The sequence below is a fragment of the Chanos chanos genome, chromosome 8 (assembly GCF_902362185.1).
Source record: "Chanos chanos chromosome 8, fChaCha1.1, whole genome shotgun sequence".
Taxonomy (NCBI): domain Eukaryota; kingdom Metazoa; phylum Chordata; class Actinopteri; order Gonorynchiformes; family Chanidae; genus Chanos; species Chanos chanos.
This window is the reverse complement of record NC_044502.1, coordinates 36,047,270-36,070,187: the sequence shown is the minus strand read 5'-3', so window position 1 is coordinate 36,070,187 and position 22,918 is coordinate 36,047,270. Positions and strand designations below refer to the sequence as shown.

The 22,918-nt window shown below is 41.2% G+C and overlaps 2 protein-coding genes across 2 annotated transcripts; both read left to right on the top strand.

Annotated features, from left to right (window-relative positions):
* Positions 1–1,510: 1,510 nt before the first annotated feature.
* On the top strand, positions 1,511–12,245 carry cyb5r4 (cytochrome b5 reductase 4). The gene is made up of 16 exons (XM_030782481.1): positions 1,511–1,606; positions 2,163–2,316; positions 3,780–3,880; positions 5,636–5,720; positions 5,935–5,970; positions 6,127–6,205; positions 6,514–6,571; positions 6,797–6,890; positions 6,974–7,006; positions 7,406–7,528; positions 7,631–7,771; positions 7,902–8,051; positions 9,587–9,737; positions 10,565–10,651; positions 11,631–11,792; positions 12,028–12,245. The coding sequence occupies exons 1-16, from the start codon at positions 1,526–1,528 to the stop codon at positions 12,080–12,082; spliced, it is 1,590 nt and encodes a 529-aa protein (XP_030638341.1). The 5' UTR covers positions 1,511–1,525; the 3' UTR covers positions 12,083–12,245.
* A 6,456-nt stretch (positions 12,246–18,701) lies between these two features.
* Positions 18,702–22,888, top strand: mrap2a (melanocortin 2 receptor accessory protein 2a). Its single transcript, XM_030782052.1, has 4 exons — positions 18,702–18,786; positions 19,051–19,193; positions 20,135–20,234; positions 21,434–22,888. Exons 2-4 carry the CDS (start codon positions 19,070–19,072, stop codon positions 21,867–21,869), a joined length of 660 nt encoding a protein of 219 aa, XP_030637912.1. The 5' UTR covers positions 18,702–18,786; positions 19,051–19,069; the 3' UTR covers positions 21,870–22,888.
* The last annotated feature ends 30 nt before the right edge of the window (positions 22,889–22,918 follow it).

Sequence of the window (22,918 nt, the reverse complement as noted above, 5' to 3'; positions counted from 1 at the left end):
AATTGATATTGTTTATGTTCATAAATAGTTGCTGTTCATCTCCATTATCATGCAGAGTAAAGCACAAAGTAGAATTCTATAAAACGTGCCCTTATTCATAATCCAGATTATCTTTTAATATATGTGGTGTTTATTTTGCTCTTTTCTCTGGAAACAATACATTTGCCAAATTTTCTTATCAGCTGTATTGAGAAATATGATAGACATGTATTCTACAGTGTCTTATTTTATCTTAGTTTACAAAGATTGCATGACAATTTGACTGAGAGAAGGAAGATTTACTGTTGAGGTTTACATGTGCTCAGAAACCCTATGCAATATGCTTGGACTGAATAGTTTGAGCTGACTATAGATTGATGTTGAAACATCAGAGGTGGCCTGATGCTATATTAGTTATTGTCACACAGTTCATTAGCTGAAATATGATGTAAACTGAAATATCTTGCCTGTCTTTGAGTGCTGATGACCAAATAAATCAGCTAGCTTCAAATGCATGCTAACATTTCACTCAGGCTGCAAAGGGATGCCAGTTAATCTCTCTCTCTCTCTCTCTCTCTCTCTCTCTCTCTCGCTCTCTCTCTCTCACTCACTTTCTTTCTCCCTCCCTCTCTCCCTCTCTCTGTCTGATAACTTAAAGAAGTGGGTTTTTTTCCAGAGAATGGAAAGTCCAAAATAACAAGGGTAATTTATGGACAGTGTCATAAAGGCAGCTTTTATGTCTGATGAATCTCTGTGCAGGCAACACACATGGTTTGCACCTGTGCTGGAATAAAGTTGGATATTAGACAAAGCTCTTGACAGATGAGCTCTGAGTTACTATAGGTAGACACACAACATTTCAGCTATATTTCCAGAGAATGGCATATAAATTTGTCACAGATATGAACATTTTCCAATATAATTTGGAAGACTTTGATCTGGACAGTAACTGGATGTTTACTGAAATGCACATTAGCCCTATTTATGTATAACGCATATGATTTTAGATTTTTGATTTGTTGGGTTTGACACTAATGGCCTGAATTAATGCATACAGTAATATCACACATAATAGTTGCTCTTCCCGTGATTATACATCCACAGGGACGTTCGTATACACTAGGGGTCGCTATTTTTCTCCTGTCCCCTGTGATACATGTCGTCATATTTATGCGACAACCATCTACAAGTAAAAACAGTTTACTTCGGAAGTGCACCTCAGTATTGACTCAAAACTGTCGAGCAATATGTCCGTTTATGTATATACAGATATATCAGATTAGATTAACGTTTTTACTCTTGATAAAACGCCGCCAGTGTCGTTGTACATTTGGCTATTGTTAGTTAAAACAAGCTAGCTAATAAACCATCGCCTCGAGCTTCTGTTACAACACCGGAGAAAATGGTCCTCCCGCACTTGAAGTTATATATGCTGTCACACTCAACATGACAGTTCCGCTGACTTAGTCATAATCTTACTACTTCCTAATTTAAAGTTTATTGTACAGGACTTTTGTTGAAGTGGGGCTGTTTTAGAAGTGCCGACATGCTGAACGTGCCGTCGCAGTCCTTTCCTGCTGTAAGTTCTCAGCAGCGCGTCGCTCCATCGGGGCAGTCAAGGAACAAGGTTAGTGTATTGTTTACTATAAGCCTAGCCTGCCTGTATAGTTGTTGCTACATTATCTAACATTCGGAACGAAACGAAGCTTTTGCTTGTGAAATTTGAGTGACGAATATGAAAGTTCGGACTCGTTAACCGTCACTCAGATGGATTTGAAATACTATAACGATTTGCTTTAAAATTTGCTGATTTTTGGCTGCTTTGTTCATGTTCCTCTCCCACGGATGTCAGAAGGAAGTTGTGGCTTGTGGTAGATGCAATAGCCAAGACAGAAGTAGACATTACACGCACCGATTTCACATCCTGATTTGTTTGTTTGTATACTATCCTAACTCTGATGTGTGAAAAATATAAATAAAGAAATATTATTTGAGACAGACCTAGTTGCTGACTATTCATAGGTTTGATTTAATCAGTTCTGTGTCTGTGTCTATACTCATATCAGTTTCTAAATTAAAAATGTTTATTTTTCTTGTCTTCTCGTCTGTGTAACATGTTCTGTAATATCATGATTCAGACTAGGGTGATGCTGTCATTTAATTTCTCTCCATTACTTATGAAGGTGGCTCTGAAGCCAGGCCATAGTCTTATGGACTGGATCAGACTCACTAAAAGTGGGCGGGATCTGACTGGACTGAGAGGTCGTCTCATCGAGGTCACAGAGGAGGAGCTGAAGAAACACAACACTCGAAATGATTGCTGGACCTGCATAAGGGGTAAGCTTGTCTACTACTCGTACAAGACGAAGAGACTTAGCTAATACTTATTGATGTGGGCAGCGGCTTTTGTTTAATAAGCTATGATCCTGGTGATATGTGGAGAACTGACCTGTCAGACCAGAGACTCAGTTGAGCAGAGATGCTTAAAAACACAGGAAGAACAACAAGTTTAATGAAGGAAAGACTGTTCCTTTGAGCTCAGCAGTGTCGTCAAGGGCGAGCAGACAAAGCAGCCCACCTCATATTGTCCTGGAGATGTTTACTGGGCATTCACAGGACAGTAAAGTATGGCCTTGATACACATGTCCAAATCACAGTTACACAAGGAATCCCTCATAAACGCTTATGGACGGACATTGGTGATAAGCTTCATCATGGGTCATTTACAGGGTGACCAATTTAACTACAGCAGTTGACTAGTTTAACTGTCAAAACATATCACACATCATAACATGTAGGAATACACGTGCATTTGAACCCTTGCTTGTCCTTCTAAGACACAGCACACCCATTGGCTCAGCCTGCAGTTCTTCACATCGACCTCGGGCCAACAGAAACAGAATAACATTTATCTTACAAAAACTTTCTCTCTCTCTCTCCCTCCCTCCCTCCATCTCTCTCCCTCTCTTCTTCTCTCTCTGTTTCTCGCTCTCTCTGACGCTCACACACACACACATACATATGCACAGATGCACTTTGCTACATTTCTAGTCCATTTGTAAGAGGCAGTGTCTGATATTTGTATAAGAAGGAGGAGTGCATCAGTACATATGTTTGTACCAAAACATTCAGGTGTATAAATGGGAAGAGTTCAGTTTAGATCTCTGAATTTTTTTTTTGTTTTTTTGGTCAGCATATTGTTGAGGTGTATGTTGCTGTTTTAGAGTTATTCGCAGTTCTCAGAATTTGTGTATGGCTGAGGCAGCTGATGGATACGCACAGAGCCCACGGCCAGTGAGAGTCTGTCCTCGAGAAAGTTTGACCTGAGGCTCTTTGCTGCTGTTAAATGGAGTTCAAATATGTCACAGTATGAACTAAAACTGCTGATATTTCTTCAAAATGAGAAAGAGACTGTAAAAATGTAAAAATGAGTCTGCGATGGACACTTGAAATTCAGATGTAAATCTGGACATTAAATCCACTGTTTTATGAGAAGTATATGTTAAGTTAGTTCACCAAGTCACATACTGAATTAGCCTAGTGTGTGCATATTTGAAAAAAAAAAAAATCATGTGAATAAAGTACATGTTTGTCAGAAAGTTTGGATAGCTCTGTACTTTTTGCAGTCCGTAAACAGAGCACCTGTATTACTGGCTGGTAGTCAGAAGAGGGCGCAAGATGTGCACTCTTTACCACCTGATGTCAGGGCATAGGCTATGCAGACAGTAGAAAACTGACCAAAGAAGTATAGATGCTAATCACTTGTATTATGACCTGGTCTTTGTGTTTGTGTCTTGAAGGTATGGTGTATAATGTGAGTGCTTACATGGATTTCCATCCCGGTGGGGAGGAGGAGTTAATGAGAGCAGCTGGGATTGATGGCACTGATCTGTTTGACCAGGTGAGCACTGAACCTGTTCCAAACACCGGCCTGTCACAGTCATCTTGGTCTTATCTATGCTTCCTCTGGCCAGACTGAGAGAACAGGGCGTCTATTCTGGCCCTCCAGCGCGTTATCCTCCGCATCGTGGATTTTGCTTTATTTCAATGATGTCACGACTTTGTTTAGAGAGGCAAAAACATCTGGCTGTTTTTGACACCAGTCCAAAAAATCTGTATTGTTATTTAACATCTGATTTGTAGGAGAAAACAAGAGAGCGTACGTATGATTATGAGGTGCGTGGGTGTTGGGGTGTGTGTGTGTGTGTGTGTGTGTGTGTGTGTGTGTATGAGGGAAGGGGGATGAGACAGAGCCGCTGTGATTAAGCTATTGTTAAGAAGAAAGACTATTACATTTCCGGGATGCAGCCGTCTTGACCTTCCTCATCAGCACTGAGCTGTCGTCAATTAGATAGTGATTACAGTGATGAATGTAGTGTCCTCGAATTGCTAACTTACTCACAGTGGCATTGATGCTATTCTGAGTGCAGTACACCAGCATAATTTATAAAGCCTTATGGTAAAATTAAAGACCTTGTCGCATCCAATTTCACTTCTAAGATTATAGTGATTGTATAATTACAACATCACAATATATTTGCACTTAGTTGTTCCGATGACCCTATGGCAACGAATAATACATATTGTGCGTGTTTGCACAGTGTTCTCAAGATAATTGAGAAGAGAATAAGCCAAGAGCAGGAGAGCTAGGCAGCTCAGGGCTCAGGTACACAGTACATCTAGTGGACAAGGTAAAGAGGATGAAGGGTCAGTGTATAACTCTTTCATTAGTGTCTCTTCCCTTTGTCTATTAAGTGTACTTTGTACCTGAGTGCTCTGGCTCTCCTCATCTCTTTTTAAAGGCTTCATGCACAGCTGCCGGCTGCATAATCCTGTCTCTTTCTCCTCTATGGAAAGCAAGCAAGTCTGAATCATCCTTGGAGCGCTGAGTTTTAGACAATACAGGTTCTCGTGGCTGCAGGCAACAGGGGAGATGTTGCCCATTTATCCAGTTTGGATAAATAAATCAACGGCGCGAAACAGGTTAAGCTTCTTTATATCAGTATATACTGAGTGGCCGCTTTATGAGGTGCATCCTCGACGTGACGTGTCAGACTTTGTTTCCAGAACAGCCAGGGTTCTAAGGTGTGTGGATTTTAGGAGGTGTCGGAAATGTGCCAGAGGTTTCCTGGTTCGTTCTGATTGGTCCTTTGACGTCTCTCGTGGAAGAGCAGTTTTAATCTCAGTGTTGCCACTGACTGTCAATCACACTATGCCTCAGATACCGCTGTGTGTAAAAAGCCCAGAGCAGCTGTCTCTGAGATACTCAAACCAGAATGCCCAACTGCTATGCTCAAAATCTCCTGAGATACTCATTTTGTCCGTTCTGTCACTCACTTAAAAAAAAAAAGAACTTGATCCCACAATGCCTGTCTGCCTGCTTCACACAGAAGCTAACAGAATGTATCTCAGTGTCTGTGAGAGTGATTTATTATTGTCAATGGGATGGTGCAGGTAATAAAGTGGCCGCTGAATGCCTAGTTTAATCATAATCCAAAGAGTTTGAGAACCACCTTCAGTTTCACGGAGAGAAGTGTTTCTAAGAGATCCGTCTGAGCTTGCTAACACACATCTGGATAAGAATCAGCAGAGCAATACCGCATAACTGTAATGTGGAATTTTCCAATAATGAACGTCTTCATTCTTTACTTAACAGGTTCACCGCTGGGTTAATTATGAGTCTATGCTGAAGGAGTGCCTTGTGGGAAGGATGGCAGTCAAGGCCAGCTCTGTCATTAAAGGTACCACCTACTCATTCTCACTGTGTATTTGCTCACAGGACTGTTTAGACATACATCAAACTCAATGCACGTGACTGTGGAATGGCATTCCTGTTAGGATTAACAGCACTGTTTAAAGATGTTTGTTTTTACACGTTTGTATGAGAGAATATTGATTTTCACAGTATCGTTTCTGTGTTGTATGACTCAATAAGTGTTTCATTTGCACTCACAGCACAGCCAGTTAAAAAGGAGAGCGCTCAAGTTAACGGTAGGAGAAAATGATACTAAGACGTGGATCAGTCACATGTAACGTGGCATAGAGATATCTATTCAGTTGAAGCCACATTAAGAATGACTAAAATCAAGTTAAAAATAGGAGATGTCAGGACAGAGTGGAGCTACATTCTCATATTCCTCCCTCCAGGTCTCACTCTACCACCTCCAGCGCCTGTGCCAGCTGTTCCTGGAACAGCCCCACTGCCGCCGAAGGACGCTCGCCCTCGGTACGCTGTGTACTGGAGCTGTTGACTGTTACATTGATTTGGCTGATTTTAAGTGCATCAGTAGCAGCTGTGCTAGGACTTATCTGCATCTGTGAACCACTGTTATGCAAATTTGGAACTGGGGAATTTTTCTTCATTTTTATTTATTACGCTTACATTAATGTGGCTCTATAATGAACATAACACAATAGGTATTAATGATGTCCAGTGGCTTTTTTTTATTAATAGTTATTATATACATGAGAATAGACAGTGGGATGTATGGTGCTGTTTTTAAAATTCAAAGGTGTGTTTGTTCCTGTTTAAAGGTATGACTGGTTTCAGACAGATGCCACAGTCAATATTGTTGTTTACACCAAACGTAAGGTAAGCGTCTCTGCACTTTCCTTCTGACTACGTTGTCTTATTGATTCTTTTGCTTCCACATTGATCATTCTAGCTGCCGTCTACCAGCAAGAATCCAGTCTCTTTTGTATTTTTCACACACACACACGCACACACACGCACACGCACACGCACACACACACACACACAACACGCACACTGTCACACACAACACACATTCACATATATACACACACTCTCACGCAGATTCCAAAGCCTGGCTGTGCAGTGGTGGACCTGCGGGGAGGTGTTCTTCGTTTGGAAGTTCTCTTGGGGAAGATGTCCTACCTGCTCCACTGGCGTGAGTTGAATTCTGATGCCAGAACATTTTGTATTTCATACTGTTTTACCTAATTCAGTCAGTGAACTGAATCTGTTTTTCAGGTCTTTCCGATGAGGTGGAGGAAGGGTTTTCCAGTAAGTTTTGGCATGAATGAACTTCCTTTGATTTGATTCATGTTGATCTGTTCAGCTGCGATTGACTGGCAACCTGTCCAGGGTGTTTCCACACCTTTCACCCAGTGAGCGCTGGGATAGGCTCCAGCACCCCGTGACCCTAATTAGGATAAGCAGCTTTGAAAATGAACGAATGATCTGTTCAGTATTAACTACGTGTTCCTTCATGCACCAGAATCAGATCAAGGGTGATAAGAAAAACTCAAATGCTAGAAAATTCTATATTTAATATGTTAGGAGCTTGTTTTTTTTTTTGGTTTTCATTTTCTGAAATGTTCATCGTTTATACAGTTTTGTCAGTTTTTCTGTTAAAAAAAAAGGTTGCTTTTTCTCACTTCTGCCCATCCCCTGTGGTTGTAGTTCATACTGCCAGTTTGGTTGGCAAGATACAGCTCAGCATCCGCAAGACGGTCAAAGCCAAGTGGACTCACCTGGGTCAACCACTGCAATCCCATGATTCTTTTGTACGGAGTAAAGATCGCGGTGAGTTTGACTGGGACTGTTTTGAATTCGATGCGCTTTTCTTTGTAACGTGTAGAGGAGCAGCTCTGAATATTTATATACCTGTTTCTTTCCTACATGCAGATCTGTTCTACAGAGAGTGTACTCTGGTCTCTAAAAAGGATGTCACACGTGACACACACATCTTCTGCATGCGTCTCCCTCCTGGAACACGCATGCATGTACCTGTAGGGAGACATGTCTACCTCAAAGCCTCTATTGAAGGTATCATCTTTTCCCAAGGGCATGTGAGTCGGTGTTAGCGTATGTGTGTGTGTGTGTGTGTGTGCGTGCGCGTGTGTGTGCGCGCGTGTGTGTGTGTGTTCTGAATTTTGATGTGCTTTCCCCTGGATAGGCAATGATGTGGTGAAACCTTACACGCCTGTGCAGGAGACTTTGATGCCTAGCACACACTCCACTGAAGAAATGGGTTCAGACATCTTTCTAATGATCAAAGTCTACCCTAATGGAACATTCACCCAATATCTGAACAGCCTTCATATTGGTGAGTCAAGATCAGCTATACATTTGTGTGTGTGTGTGTGTGTGTGTGTGTCCTACATCAAAATCCACAAACAAGGACTTCTAACAGGCGGATACAGATTAGCGCCCCAAGCCCTGTAATAGATCACATCGAATGAATCTTTATGTTTGTACGTGAATTGAAATCTACTCGCCCAGGACTTCTAACAGTTTGATATGGATGAGGGCCTAAAAGCCTGTTAGAGATCACATTGAATGAAACTTTACGTCTGTATTCAAATGAGAATTAATGAGAGCATAACATGCAGAAGATACCGATGCTTTGTACATTAGGGGTGAACAGCGAGACTGTCTCAAAGCCTTCATTAGTATTCAGTCATTAAGAAGTGCCGTATGCTGAATTATTATGAGGTGACAGGAGAATAAAAGTACTTGTGGGTATTAACAGTATGTTTAGTCGCTTGATTATTACAGGATCCTGTCAATCATTCATTGCTGCGTCTCAGTACGGTAGACTTTTCATTTAAGTCGCGACAGGTTAAAGAATGTGAATTTCCATTTTTCTGCATGAAATATCATCTACAGATACCAGTCATTTAGCCGTCAAAATTTCTCTGTGTCCCGGCGATTAATATCTTCCCTTCCGCCACCCCCAACGCCTCCTCTTCCCCTCTCCTGTCGTCTCCAGGTTCATTCCTCTGAAAGAGAACCACTATTCAGATAAATCAATTATGCTGAGCAGATTGCCTAGCCCAAAGCCATGATAGATGGTGTAATTATGTTCTATTTTAAGAATATTGACTCCAGAGGAGAAGTGGAAAAAAACAGTATATTCAAACTGCTCTTTTTTCCGTTGCAGTTTCTCGGCTGTAAAGCTGTAGGGGTCCCTGATTCCTGGTTCTGCTGTTCTTCTCTCCTCTCCAAATTAAAGAACCCTGTTGTTTTAAGTGAATCTGTCTGTGGATCATCACAACATGCCACATAATAGCTTCATAAATGGTCACGTGTGGAATGGCCCATCCTATCTGTTTGTTCAGTAGGTTCAAGTAGGGATAGAGTGATTGACAGACCCAGCCTAGGGTGACTGATTCTGGCTGGGTTGCCGGGCAACATCCTTTGGTTGCAGTAGTGGTCCTGGTGACTGTGTGTTTTGTGAACAGCGGAGACAAGCTCCTATAATGGCTGAGCAGATGGAGTGTGTTTGCAGTTGGAGTTAATAAAGAAAGTGCTCTCTCTCTCTCTGTCCGTCAGGACCAACACCTCTCTGATAAGCACGTATTACAGAGAGCCAAAGAGCTTCACCCGCTCTGTCTCCTCATCCTGTGCTAGCCTGTCAAATTAGCTTCACCCTGTCTCACTGCTTCCTCTCAACCTTTTACACGCCGATGTAATTCATGCTTTTAAGGGGCTTTTTGAAAATTCAATTAGTAATTTTCACTTTCATGTGTTTTTCTCCTCTCTCATTTTCTCTCTCTCTCTCTCTCTCACACACACACACACACACACACAAACACACGCACGCACACACACACACACGTGTGAATGTGGCATCTCTAGGAGACTCCCTGTCCATCAGCGGTCCTGAGGGACCCTTCAGTCTGCGTCTGCTGCGTGATGTCACTCACCTGTACCTGTTAGCCGCGGGCACAGGCTTCACACCCATGGCCCGCCTCCTTCACCTGGCCCTCCAGGACCTGGCGTCCATCAGGTCAGTTATGTCACTCACTCAACCACACCAGTCTCTCCCCTCAGAAACATCCATCACCAAACTAAACTTCACTGCTACTCCCATAGCCCCCAGTGAAGTCACATTAAACATCTTTGACTCTATCTACACACCTCCACTCTGTTCAGTCTCAAAGAGGGAAGAAACAATAGGCTCCATTTCCTGGCTGTAGGTCAAATGGACCCTGCGGTAATTAATGGATTTATGCAGTCTAATGAGATAGACCTTTGTGTTGACAACCATCATTATTTTCACCGTTATCAGATGAAGAGAAGTTTCATCTCTCTTTTCTCACCACTTTCTGATTTGTTTATGGCTGTAACTCTTAATGACCTCAGCTTTCAGCTCTGGCTCTGGGTCGCTTTTATTTTCTTTTTATGGATGGTCTCAAAAACAAAAGCGTTTGAATTAGCAAAGCTGTAGAAAAGGTCCCAGTGAGAAATGTAAATGGATTTTTAGCATGGATGTCAGAGACAGGAGGTGGTAGACAGTGTTCTTTTCACTGCATTTAAAACTCACATACAGGGGGCTTTGTTGTGGTTATATAATGCATAATCTTTCTTTTATCCCTAAAGTGCTAACAAAGAGCTGGAATCTTTTGTATGTGTGTGTGTGTGTCTGTGTGTGCGCGCAGGTGTGTGTGTGTGTCTGTGTCTGTGTCTGTGTGTATATGTAAATGTGAATGTATGTGTGTGTGTCTGTGCATGTATGTATGTATGTGAATGTAAGTATGTGTGTGTGTGTGTTTGTGTTGTTGAGTTGGTCTGTGAGCAGAGACTCAGGCATCTGTATTCTTTCACTTTTCTCAGAAAAACCAAGCTGATGTTCTTCAACCGGCAGGAGAGTGATATCCTGTGGCGTGCTGAGTTGGAGCAGTTATGTGCCCATGACGAGAGGTGAGGAGAGTTTCACAGCCCTGTCTGCACTCAGTAAACCGCATTCACATCGATCTGTATTCTTTCTCTCTCACATGGGCGTGACTACTTACAATGTACCATTTGGTAAAGCAAATGAGACTGAGCATAAAAAATTAACAGTAATCTTAAAAAAAAAAAAGAAATTTACATTTGTCATCAGACCCTTTAGCTGAGATGTCCAGGGATCATGCAGGGCATCAGCAGGACATCAGCCATAGTCATTTTTATCCCGAATTGACTACACATTAGCGTATGCATAATTCTAGTACATTGTTATTGTTCTGATCCATGGTAGACATTTGGCGTTGTTTGGGCTGTAAAGGTGCAACTCAATCTGTTTTCCTTCTGTAGCAATACAATTTTAAAATGACATCTCCAGAAATGACAAATTCAGCTGTTTTGCAAAATCCAGCATGTTTTGCTTTAAGACGTCCTTTGAATTTGAAGTCAGACTTTTTCAGCCATTGTAGAGGAATATCAATGGGAATGTGTGGGTATAGGTATGGCGCCGCATAACAATGCCCAGACCCAATGGAAAAGCTTAGTTGTATGTTAGCGTGCATGTGTATGAAGAATGGCTCATGTGGGTTGAAGGACATCTATAGCATTCAGGAGTTATGCATCACTAGCACTGACCTTTGGGCCATAGTGATCCAATATGCTCTGCAGTATGTGTGTACGTGCCGCTGCTGTGAAATGACCTTTCACACACACACACACACACACCATGGTCTCAGATTGTGAAATAGTGGGTAAGGTTCTGCTGTCCTATTGACACACTGTCCATCAGTCACCAACTGATTGCTGTTGATTTGATTATTTAAATGCACGTGTGCTCATTTGATTTAGCATTTGTTTGTCTCTCACTGTCTGAGGATGGATAATAACCTTTCAGAGTCAGGGTATGTAGACCGGTAGGATGTGGTGTTATGTTTGTTTTTTTTCTCTCTTGTTGCAGGTTTCAGGTGGAGTTTGTTCTTTCCGAGCCCTCTGATTTGTGGACGGGCAGGAGAGGGCGGGTGGACGCCTCTATGCTTAAGGACTTCCTAGACAAACCAGAGGACTCAAAATGTTTAGTGTGTGTTTGCGGCCCCACGGGCTTCACCGAGCTGACAGTGCAGTGAGTGTTCCCTCAGAACTCCATGAGCATTACGTGTCATTACACTACATTTATTCATTTAAGAGATGCTCTTGTCCAAAGCAATTTCCAAGACAGGCAGAATACAAACCAAGCATATCTAGGAAACATGAGAAAAAAATTTAACTTTATCAGTCTTATTCCTGCTTTCATATATTGTTTTGTTCATTTGTCATGGTTTAATGTGTTTTTTTTTTATACCTCCTCCTTTTCTCAGACTTGTCAAACTTCAGGGCCTCAGTGATGAAGAAATTCATGCTTTCCAGGGCTGATTTTTGGGAGAATCCATGACTACAGAACACCAAGCACCAGAATGATTTGTGTGGGTGTGTGTGTGTGTGTCTGTGCCCTTGTGTGAACGGTACCATTGCGTGTGGACTATTTCTATGCATAATGGACTTGAATGAACTTCTGAGCTATGCTCATCAAAAATCAGAGTAGCAAGAGTTACTGTTCAAAGCTTTGCAAGCGTGAATTTAGATTTTGGTTTCTGAAGCACTGAAATACTGATTACAGCCACTGGTTCAGTGAAGGGACACAGATTGTCTCTAAGCGCACTGACTGGAGTCTCTCATCTTTACAACAGTGAACACTCAGGTCTTAATTATTGTCAGAAGCTAAGTGAAGCAAGTCTCCATCCATCATAACCATTCACATCCAACTGTTACAAGTTCTCTCAGTGCTTATTTATTTTGCTATTTGCCATGATTGACTCAAATTTGTCCTGTGTTTCTCTCCCCACGTATTCTCGGTCGTATCTTCCAAGAAACACAACCTCCCCGTACCCACAGAAGTCAGCTTGACTTTGTGCCTCAATCATTTCTACTCTTATCATTTTATGCCTGACTTCACTGTCTAACTCTACTGAACTGTCTAACTCTGCCGTAGCCCATCTCCCCACTGTCAGAGACAAAAGCAAGCCAGGCTTTCTCAGCACTGATAGATTCCCAATTATGCCACACAAGCCAGCTCTGCTCTTTCCATCGGAAAGTCTGTCATGTTGAGCTGTATAGGGATCTCTGAATTAACAAGCAGGGGGAAAAAAAAAAAAGCTCCTATGCCACCAAGGACATTGAGCATGTCCTCTCTGTTTTAGAAATAAATGGTTTTTCTTTAACATAAAACGGGCACTTAGCTAACGTAAGCTTCATTTGAGCTGGTTTGCTGTGATTGACGCCGTACCACGCGTATTCTCCCCGCTCTAAATGAACCTTAAGATGAAGAGTTTAAAAGCCCAGGGCCTGTGTTTTCTCTCCGCCACAACATTTTTACACCCACAAGGTCTGTGCGGGTCAGATCAGAAGTAAACAGCTAGCCGTGGAAGGTAAACAAAAGCATAAAAACGAGTTTTCTATCTGTACTGTTTGTGCTTTTGTATTTCATGAGCACAAAAACACGGATGTTTTTCCCCTTACGTTGTGCCGAAGACATGAGCATATTATTATTGTTGTGGGACTAAAAGTCAGTCTCACAGATTCTTCACAAATACTGTGACTGTTACAATACCTTACATTTGTACATCATACAAAAACTCCATTCCTCTGAAGGTTTATGGTTCACTCAGTGAGGAGCAGAGAAATCTGGTAAATGTTTATCTCTAAACCTCATTTTAAGCAGGCGCATATGCAGTCAGTAAGAGAAAAGAGCGTCAGAAGACCAGCTATGGATGCAACACACGCCTGCAACACGAAACCTTTATTTCAGAGGGAATGTTGAAGAGGAAAACGACTTGAAACTGCTAAAATGAAACTCTGGAATATGGAACTGGAGTACTTGACGTGGATTTTAGTTTCCGTACCTCTTGTTCTTTCTCTCTTTCCTTTCTCAGTATAATATGTTGATTACTCTGATTGTCCATTCTTGGCAAATTAAAAGGAAACGTATACACAGACTATACTGACTGAGCTATAGTGTTGTGAGCAGAGTTTCTCGCTGCTTATATCTTAAAATTATTCTGAATGCTTTCCAGTTTCCACCCACACATGTTACTTGTCCTTAATGTCTGTGTGCAACCATATGACCACGGTTGAACCATATGTTCTGTGTATATGCTTTTTGGAAATGATTTGTTGAGCACTTTCATGAGTTCACAAACTGCATTCACATCTTTTAAGAAGCTTTACCTTTCGTTACCTGGAGTGCTCCTCTACATATTACTATGTTAGCCATACATATTACTATTTGACAGGGTTATGTTAAGTCATATAACCACATGTAGGCTATTATACATGAAAAATGGGCAACAGTTTCCGTGACTTTTAGATTCTTTTGAAATTCACCGTGAAGAAACTTCCTCTGTAGGCTATTCCTCTAGACACTTTCGCTATAGATTACTGATGCATAGTTGGCTTTTAAATCTAAGACATACATGTGTCTTAGGAAAGAAAGAAGGTATTTGTTAAGGAGTTGTATTCTGGCCTTTATTAACCTGCACATGCCTTTCTCAGACGTTTTTTTTTTTTTTTTTTATACTTCTCACATGCAGTCTTGGTAATACTGTTCTTTTACATGACTGATAAGCGAGAGGAATACTATGAAAATATTAGTATGAAAATGTTGTATGAAAGAATACATTGTAATTTCATAAGCGCACAGACACGCTGATGGTGTTCTGGGAAACAGGCCAGCAGATGTTGGACTGCTGTTCAAATTGTAATGTTAGAAACACTGAAAATACTATTAGCTCCAGAATCACTGCACACATTAAAATGAAGCTGTGGTGTGACTGCTGTTCTGATACATGTACCAGAATCCATGCCTAACTGCAAATGAACCTGCAGTTTCTTTTGTCAGATGACTGAAAAGCTAAATTACATCTCCTCCAAAACTGGATCTTCACAGACAGCATTACTCACTACCTGCAGCTATATTTCATTTTAATTTTTTTTTTTTTACTAGCAAATTCTATCTGCTATCCTTAACTTTTTTTTCTTATCGTGTATCCCGTTCGATGAACTACAGAGCAATCTTGTCGACAGTGAAACAGAATAGGAGCATTTTGAACCAGGCGCATCATGACATCCAAAAATGTATGGATTTATCTGAGTATAGATATAATGCACGTGAAAAAGGGCCTGGGTCCTAGAGAGTGTTTGGTCTTCGGCTGGTCCACCATCTGCAGCTGTCTCCATGTCATTTCTGCTCAGCTGTGTCTTGGGTTGTTTTTCTCAGCACAATTATTTGATGAAAGCGCAGACAGGAAGCCTGGAGCCTTCAGTTCCAGCAATGATAAGGTCAGGTCACTGATCATATCACACAGCTCTCCCCAGAGGTGATGAGGCGGAACACAAAGGAGGGAATGAGGAGCTTGGGAGGAGGGGTGGGAGGGGGGGAAGACAGTTCTGGATTCTTTATTTCTTTTAACTGTCGTGGATGAAAGCCGTAGTCTGTATTCAGAACATGGACTTACCCCTAGCGACACGTCGAAAAGCTCAGAATAAAATATCGCTTTGGTTACTTGGTTTTGTTCTTAAAGAGGGACAGAAATTCATTTTGCTAGGTTCTTTTGTCTTTATGACCTCAAAAAAAAAAAAAAAAGCTCATTTGTGGAATGAAAAGACTTGAGAAGAAAACAATTTTGGGGATTCTCTCCAAGTCACTCATACACACACACACACACACAACATCACATTTTCTTCCTCACTTCACATTTTCAGGCACCCTAGTAATGGCAATTTCGAAATTCAGTCATGTGTGTTTCACACTGTCTCCTATAAAGTGAGGCTATCTGTAGGCACTGCATCCAAGGGCACAGTGATGTGGCCCTGTGAGGGCTGTCAATGAACTCTTGATTATGGAAAGTTTCTGCGTAGGCATTTTGTGAACCAGCAAGTTGGGCATAGAAGTGGAGGTCATGCCCTACTCTTCACATGTAATCAAAATTAATTACAACTGAATCGTCTACCCACATATATAGCCATTGGAAGACTTCTGAAGGAAGCTGTGTTAATGGTTTCAGCATGGAGGTTATCACAGTATCCATACTGAACTGTAACATTTGCTGAGATGTTTATGACATGTTTGTCTGAAACAATACAGATGAGTACAACTTAATCATATACTGATATTTATGGATCGTGTTTCATAATTGTCTCTAAATGTTTCGAAACGTTCTTTTTTTTTTAAAGGACATTGTTCAGTACAATATTTCTCACCGTTCACTCATAATAAAACAATGTGTTTAACATTTTCTAGTAGTGTTTTGATAGTGAGCGATGTTAAATTAGTCAGTGATTTTATGTCATGGAAACATCTTACAAGGTATAATGACAGTACTTAGCCATGTAAGCCATGCGAAGTTTGATTAGAGGCTTTCTGACATTAAATGTGGACACGTAGGAAAGCAGAGAAACAGAGGCTGTACTGAGTTGCCTTCAGTTGACGTTAAAAGCCCGGTAATTGATGAGACAAGAGCTTCCTGACATGGTAAGAGGTGCTTCAAAAGTGAGTGGGACTCCAGGTCAATGAAATCAAACAGAGAACTCTACCTTATGTAATTCTCACAATCACTCTGCGCTTTTTCTGCTTAATGGAATTGTAACACTCATATTTCTCTCTATAGTTCCACTCATTACTTGATTATAAAAAGATTTAATTGACATAATTACATAAAATGTACGTTTTTTTTAAAAAAAAGAAATTAGATTCAATGGCTTGTATAGTCCTCTTTAATGTCAGAGGAAGTCTAACAAAGCATAGTTGAACATTTCAGGATCAAAGATGGAGGGGGGGGGGGGGGGTTAAAACGTGCATGAGATACGTTTACAGGTAAAGGCTGAAACAGAATCAAGTAGGCGCCATTTACTGAATTCTCTGGACAACGTGACAAAGTTGTCATCTGTCAACAGGGCATTCCAATGGCTGCATAGCTCCTTCAGTAAAAGCTCCTTCAGTCTAAAAATCAAACTGAAAATATAATGCATGAATATGAGTAACAAAAAAAATCTGTTACTGAGTAGGATAACAGGCTAACTAAACCTGTCAGAAATGCTTGTGTGTGGCTTTAGTGTCCTGACAGACCCATGTTTTTTCAAGTCTAATTAGTTAGCTGTCAGGATTGTATTTAATAGGCTTGCATCTGATATTCTAGTGAAAATTAATTGAATATTCAGTGCAGCAGGTAATATCCTTGGGGTATTTTACCATTGTGGTGTTTTGTTTTTAGAGTGTCCAATTAACATAAACAGGCAGATCTGTTTTGGCCACTCTGAGCTCATTAGTAAGACACAACACTGGCACCAGGGTCTAAGTGACTCACATGGCCACCTGCCACACACTTGGTTCACCCTAGAAGTCTAAAGCACCATCATCCTGAATATTAATGAGCTGAGATGGGAAATGTTCTCTCTAGCTCAGACAAAAAGGAACACTAAATCAAATTAACTTGGTGATTTATACTGGGCTTCAGCTGTGACCTCCTGGCTGCAGAATTTGTTGTTCCCTCCATTAAATCTCATTCTGGATATACTAATGAATCTAAAACAATTTCAGAACAACTACTAAGCTTTTTTTTTTTTTCGGGAGAGGTCGCGGGGTAACCGAAACTACAATTTGGTGTGTGTGTGTGTGTGTGTGTGCGTGTGTGTGCGCTTAAATATATATAATTAAATATAGAGAAATATATTGTGACTAAGGAAGAATAAGACTGTGTTAATGAAAGAGCCGAGGTTTGGTATTCAGATTTCCTAATAGAGAAATATATGTCTGTATCTTAGCCCTTTCAGAATGGTACTTTTCAAACATAATTCAATAAAGGAATGGCTAGTACCTTCCAGCAATGCTCTTCAGTAGAGGAACAGGGTCAGTTTCTAAGACTGAGAGGAGACACGTAACTCAACATGTGTTAATTATGTTCAGTCAGTTAAAGTCTTTCAGCTGGAAAACATGTACCCTTCAGTGGACCTCAAAGATCAATGCAAAGGCTACCAGACAAGCAGGGGTGTTGTGAAGGGGGGTGGGGGACGGAGGGTGAGTTAAGATGATTTCAAGGGTCCAGCATTGACAGGGGACCCTCACAGTAAACTATTATTATTATTATCATTATTATTATTATATTGTATTCTTTCATATAGACCATATTTTCTAGTGGCGCCCCTGCAGACAAGTGACCACCTAGACCAATATTCCACAAGTACCCAGTCAAAGAATAATTACATCTTAGAATCTTTTGGACAATTTTTAAATTCTCTGGAAAATGATTGATTCCAATCCACCAGATCTGGGAAAGCATAAGTATTTTCAAGAAGAATTCCGTCCCGAGAAAAGACAATTCAAAGCGTTCATATCTGTCACCGAGAATAAGAATAATACAGTTAGGGCATTTCCGTTCTTCATTAGTCTCTATTTGCCGCCACATTTTTTTATTCCTATGAAATAAAGAAGAGATGGATAGCAATACAAATGATCAATTTAAAATCTGACGTCCGAGAAATCAGGGCGTGGGGTTCAGGAGGGCTTGGGGCGGGGTTCCTTCCAAGGTGCTGCAGGCCTACTTGTAAATCCGTAACTGCAACTGCACAAACTACAACCAAATATACACTCCAGAACTGCTTAACACACTAATTATAACATAGTTAAAAATTACCAGTACCAGTAATAACAACACACATGCCTTACTGAATGATTTAATTACCTGTTTAGCCTGCACAATACAGATGCTATCTCTCTGTTTACCTCCATATGTATATGCAATGACATCACCATCTATTATCTGAAATCTTTCTCTGTCTTGCTCTAAAAGCAGCAGTTCAATGTCACTCACCAGTTTCTATGAATGACTGAAACCGCCTGCGCACCAAATTCACTGAAGGACCAGCCCTCGGTCCTGAGTGATGTAGGCTAACACGAATTTCGCCTATCGCGTTCTACCGCAAAGCTCACTGCAGCAGAACACACGACACGTTTGGGTGGCGGTCACTGCATTTAGATATCGTCTTGCGAAATTGCGGGCATGAAACTCACTGGTTTAGATCTGCGGGTAAGTGACCGTCATCTTTTACTGATCAATTACGCCACTACGGAGATGATAACTTTTCTTAACTAACCCGGCAAATCAGAGACTGCAGCAAGCGGTAGTTCAGGAGCGTAGCGTGGCTTTCATTCTGGCTTGGATTTCACAAGCTGACCACTTCCATAGATCCGAGGGCTGGCTATAATAATCAAGCCTATGTATTTCGTCGTAGAGCATCGCAGGAAGGTGTTTTCAGGAAGAGCTCTTTCTTTATTATTTGTAATGTGACAGACTTAAATCGTGTTTTGAGATGTCCGGGTTACAGTCCTCCAACACTACAAGCACTGGTCTCCCGAACTCTGATTATGAATGGAGGTACGAATATTACGACGACGAAGAGCCCGTGTCTTTTGAGGGTCTCAAAGCGCACCGATGTAAGTGTTGCATTTTCGTCTTGCACTTCACTACATGCGAGGTAAAGTTAGTGTAGTTGTGCTTTTTGTGTACATGTTGACTGTGAATGCTTACACAAATTTGCGAATTCTTGTTGCTCCTGCATTGTAATATGCAGTCCGGGAACAAAGGTTCTTTTTGGACTGGACTAATAAATATTCGACTAGTCCCGCTGAATGCTCGCCCCTATTTTAGATATTTAGCAACAGCTTAATGTATTTAACCAACTTAACCGTTTTCATAAATTTAACCAAGTCAAAGCTTGCATGTTTTCATAAATGGGTGTAAGTGCATTATTCTGCAGGTATCAGTAATTGCAACGGCATTCCCTTCACTGTATTGTGGGCTTTTATTCTATAAATGTTCTAGGATTCAAAACTATTATTTCAAAGCTGATTCATGCAGTCATTTTTATACTTTTATTTATAGCTAGTTTACATGTTAAACAAATAAATGAGTTTGATACTGCTGTTCAGATAGAAATTCCTAGAGGACGGAGTTGAAGGTCAAGTAATATGTATATATGTTGTATGCGCTTGACTGGGTGTTCATGTATCTGTGTCTAAGAAGCTCTTAAACTGTTGGCTGATGTAAAATGCAACTCCGTTAATGTTACAGCAAAGGTGGCCAAAATTTAGACAGACAGCCAAGTTCATTAGCAAAGCTCAGGAGGACACTACAAAGAGAAGGAATTCAAATGCCACTTAAGCTGATGCTTGAATTTCCAATAAAGGGAATTCCCAGTAAAGGGGCATCAATTGTCAGCCCTGTTTGCAGACAACAGGGCCAATTTCTGGTTGTCTGTCAATACTTTGATGCATGAGGTGGTCTTAAAACAGCAAGATGGAGTTAGGTAGTTGCTGAAAGACTGATGTATTACTCTTTTTTTTAGCAGTTCTCTTAGACGTGTTTTCTTTTGCAGATTCCATTGTGATCGGCTTCTGGGTGGGCCTTGCAGTCTTCGTTATTTTCATGTTCTTTGTTTTGACTCTTCTGACCAAGACTGGAGCCCCACATCCAGAGTGAGTTGTACTGTACACAGTCATTCTCAGTGATCTGCAGCAAGTGTCAAACATCCTTCATTTTATGCCACGTGTTCTGATGAAAGCGTTTGACAGTTGTAGACAAAATAGACTTCCATTGTGGTAAACTGCAACAATTATCAAGCGAATCATGCTAAAATTAATAATTGATGAATATACATTGTTTGTGCTAATGCATGGGCTATTCCTTTGTCATTCCACTTTTTCTGCATGTACAAAACTGCACATTCTCTGGATCTGGTTGCACTGGCTTCTCTATTCTTTACTCGTCTTTGCGATTCAGTCTCATTTTCACTTGTCTGTGGACTAACGCGCGTGTGTGTGGTCTGCCTACGGCTCATTAGCTGTCTGTGCTGGAGTCCCTTGAGTAATGTTGTTTCACTCTGGCTGGAGCCTTTCCAGAACACATTGATTAAACAGAGCCAGTTCTGGGATTTGACCTCAATTGCCATATAGGTCGGTGATGATAACCCCATGGGTTCTTATCTTACAAGGACGGCATACAGGTTAACCCGAGTTTCATCACATTCAGCAGTAGGTCCAACTATCCAACCACCGCTGGTAGGAATTAACAAATTTTTAACAGACTGGCACAGATTTTAGTCCGAGGTTATAAATTATGCTGCCGTCCGCCCCCCCCCCCCCCCAACGGGAGACAGAAAAACAATTAAAAAAAACTAGAATGGAAGAATATACTTGCCCTCTGTCTTGTAAACTTATTTTTCATTTACGTTGATTGGCGTATGTAATGAATAGTATATAATGAATGCCTCTGAAAGGGCTTTGAGGGAAAAGAGATTGAGTGGATGTACGAATTTACCTTGTTCTGCTTTAATGGATCAGAGGGAAGCTGAAGACCAGTGTTATCTTGCTGCTTATATCCCTCTTAATTAAACTGCTCCAGTGATGTGACTCATCCATTTCCCCTGTAGAGCAGGAGTTGCCTTTTACAAAGGCAGGATTATAGGAGAGAAAACAAAGATATGATATGCTCTTTCTCTCTCATACCCATTCAGAGCGAGAAGCCACCCACATCAAATGTGTAAATATATCTTCAGCTTGGTGTTCACTTTGCGTCCTCTGAGAGGACTTTTTTTTTTTTTTTTTTTCTGATTGAATGAACATTGTGTTGACATGCTAAAATCCTCTTCCACTCCTCTGTGGTCTCTCTCACGCAGGAGCGCAGAGCCTTGCGAGAAGCACATACGTCTCACCCACTGCCTGGAGGATTTAAATCGCCCCCATGACCTTGAAAACAAAACGTGCCTCTCGCGTCCCTTGCTGGAGGAATCGCGTTCACTCTTTCACTGCTACGTGGATGAGGAGGAACAGGGCGGGGGCGGGGTCCTGAGCGGGGCCAGAAGGAGCCGAGACCAGCAAGCCGGCGCTCGTTCCACCGCTCCTGACGAGACGGTGGGCCTGGTTCTCCAGAGCGCGGAGACAGAGAACAGGACGGACAGGGAAGCCGCTTTCTTGGCCCATTTTAACATCCCCAACTTCGTGAACTCTGAATTGAGCTCCACTCTGGGTGATGACGACCTGTTATTGGGAGAGCCACCCATTATCATGGACAGTGAATCGTACCCTCGTAGTAACAGTCACGTTATTGACTAAAGGCCACCTCCGTCTTGGCTTTGACTGCGTGGACACAACATTTGTCAAGCCTAGAACGGTTCAGGATTGCATTTCTTCCTGCGTATGCATGGCCTTTACATTTGGTGACGATACAGCTCCTGGCCAAGGTGGTAGATGCCAAACAAGTCCCCGGAGAGCACAACACTACCAACTATCTGACTGCCTGAAGTGATTCCAGGTTTGAGTGGACCCTTAAGCTTCGAAAGACTCATATAAGAGATTCTGCTGTTCACTGGGGCATAATGGTCTTAGTTCCACTCTTAGACTAAAGGATTTAAGAGATGAAACTGACTGTCTGCATTTGGCAAACCAAAGGGATTTAGCATCCCCAAGTTTTTAGTGAGAGAAAGCAGATTCGGATATAAAGGAGTCAGCAGTGAGGAGCTGATGTGAGATGAGGTTTAATAAAACAAATCAGGGTCTGGGAGTACCTGTGCAAATCTGTTAATAATATCTGCATTAGCGAGCAGTATGTGCGTGTACGTGACCACAATAACCGGAGCATGTCTGCTCACAATCTCATTACTACACTGCTTGAGAGTTTCAACCTGACAAATGATTTTCAGGAAATAAAAATAAGACTAATGATGTCTGTTATGCTGAGGCTGAGGGCATGTGTATAAAGTATATAGAGATTCAGTCACTCAGGCTGTGCAGAGGCAATAACACAGCCTTATTCACGCCTTTCTTTATTTTCAGAAGATGCTGGAGGACTTCAGAATACTGCTTCACACCTTTTTTTCTCAACAACATGTTTACCCTGTTTATTGTTAAAGTGACAGCTTATTATTTTGACCCCCGCCCTCCCCCAGCAGGAGTTTTTTTGTGTATATAAAATATGACAGACAAGATAATTCAATGTCTGGTATTTATTTTAATAAGGTCTGCAGTATACAACTGCACATGAACATGTTACAATATAATATTAATTATGAACATACAAAACATCACAGACTCATTTGCATAAATATTAACTGTGGATTCCTGATTAAGTCTCGGCAAAAAAAATAAATATATTCTATACAAAC

Excerpts from the sequence above, each read along its gene's own strand:
- mrap2a (XM_030782052.1), top strand. The coding sequence starts at position 19,070 with ATGTCCGGGTTACAGTCCTCCAACACTACAAGCACTGGTCTCCCGAAC. Across the intron at positions 19,194-20,134 it reads GGGTCTCAAAGCGCACCGAT|ATTCCATTGTGATCGGCTTC; the intron begins GTAAGTGTTGCA and ends TTTCTTTTGCAG. Across the intron at positions 20,235-21,433 it reads ACTGGAGCCCCACATCCAGA|GAGCGCAGAGCCTTGCGAGA; the intron begins GTGAGTTGTACT and ends TCTCTCACGCAG.
- cyb5r4 (XM_030782481.1), top strand. The coding sequence starts at position 1,526 with ATGCTGAACGTGCCGTCGCAGTCCTTTCCTGCTGTAAGTTCTCAGCAG. Across the intron at positions 3,881-5,635 it reads GCACTGATCTGTTTGACCAG|GTTCACCGCTGGGTTAATTA; the intron begins GTGAGCACTGAA and ends TTTACTTAACAG. Across the intron at positions 7,007-7,405 it reads GGTGGAGGAAGGGTTTTCCA|TTCATACTGCCAGTTTGGTT; the intron begins GTAAGTTTTGGC and ends CTGTGGTTGTAG.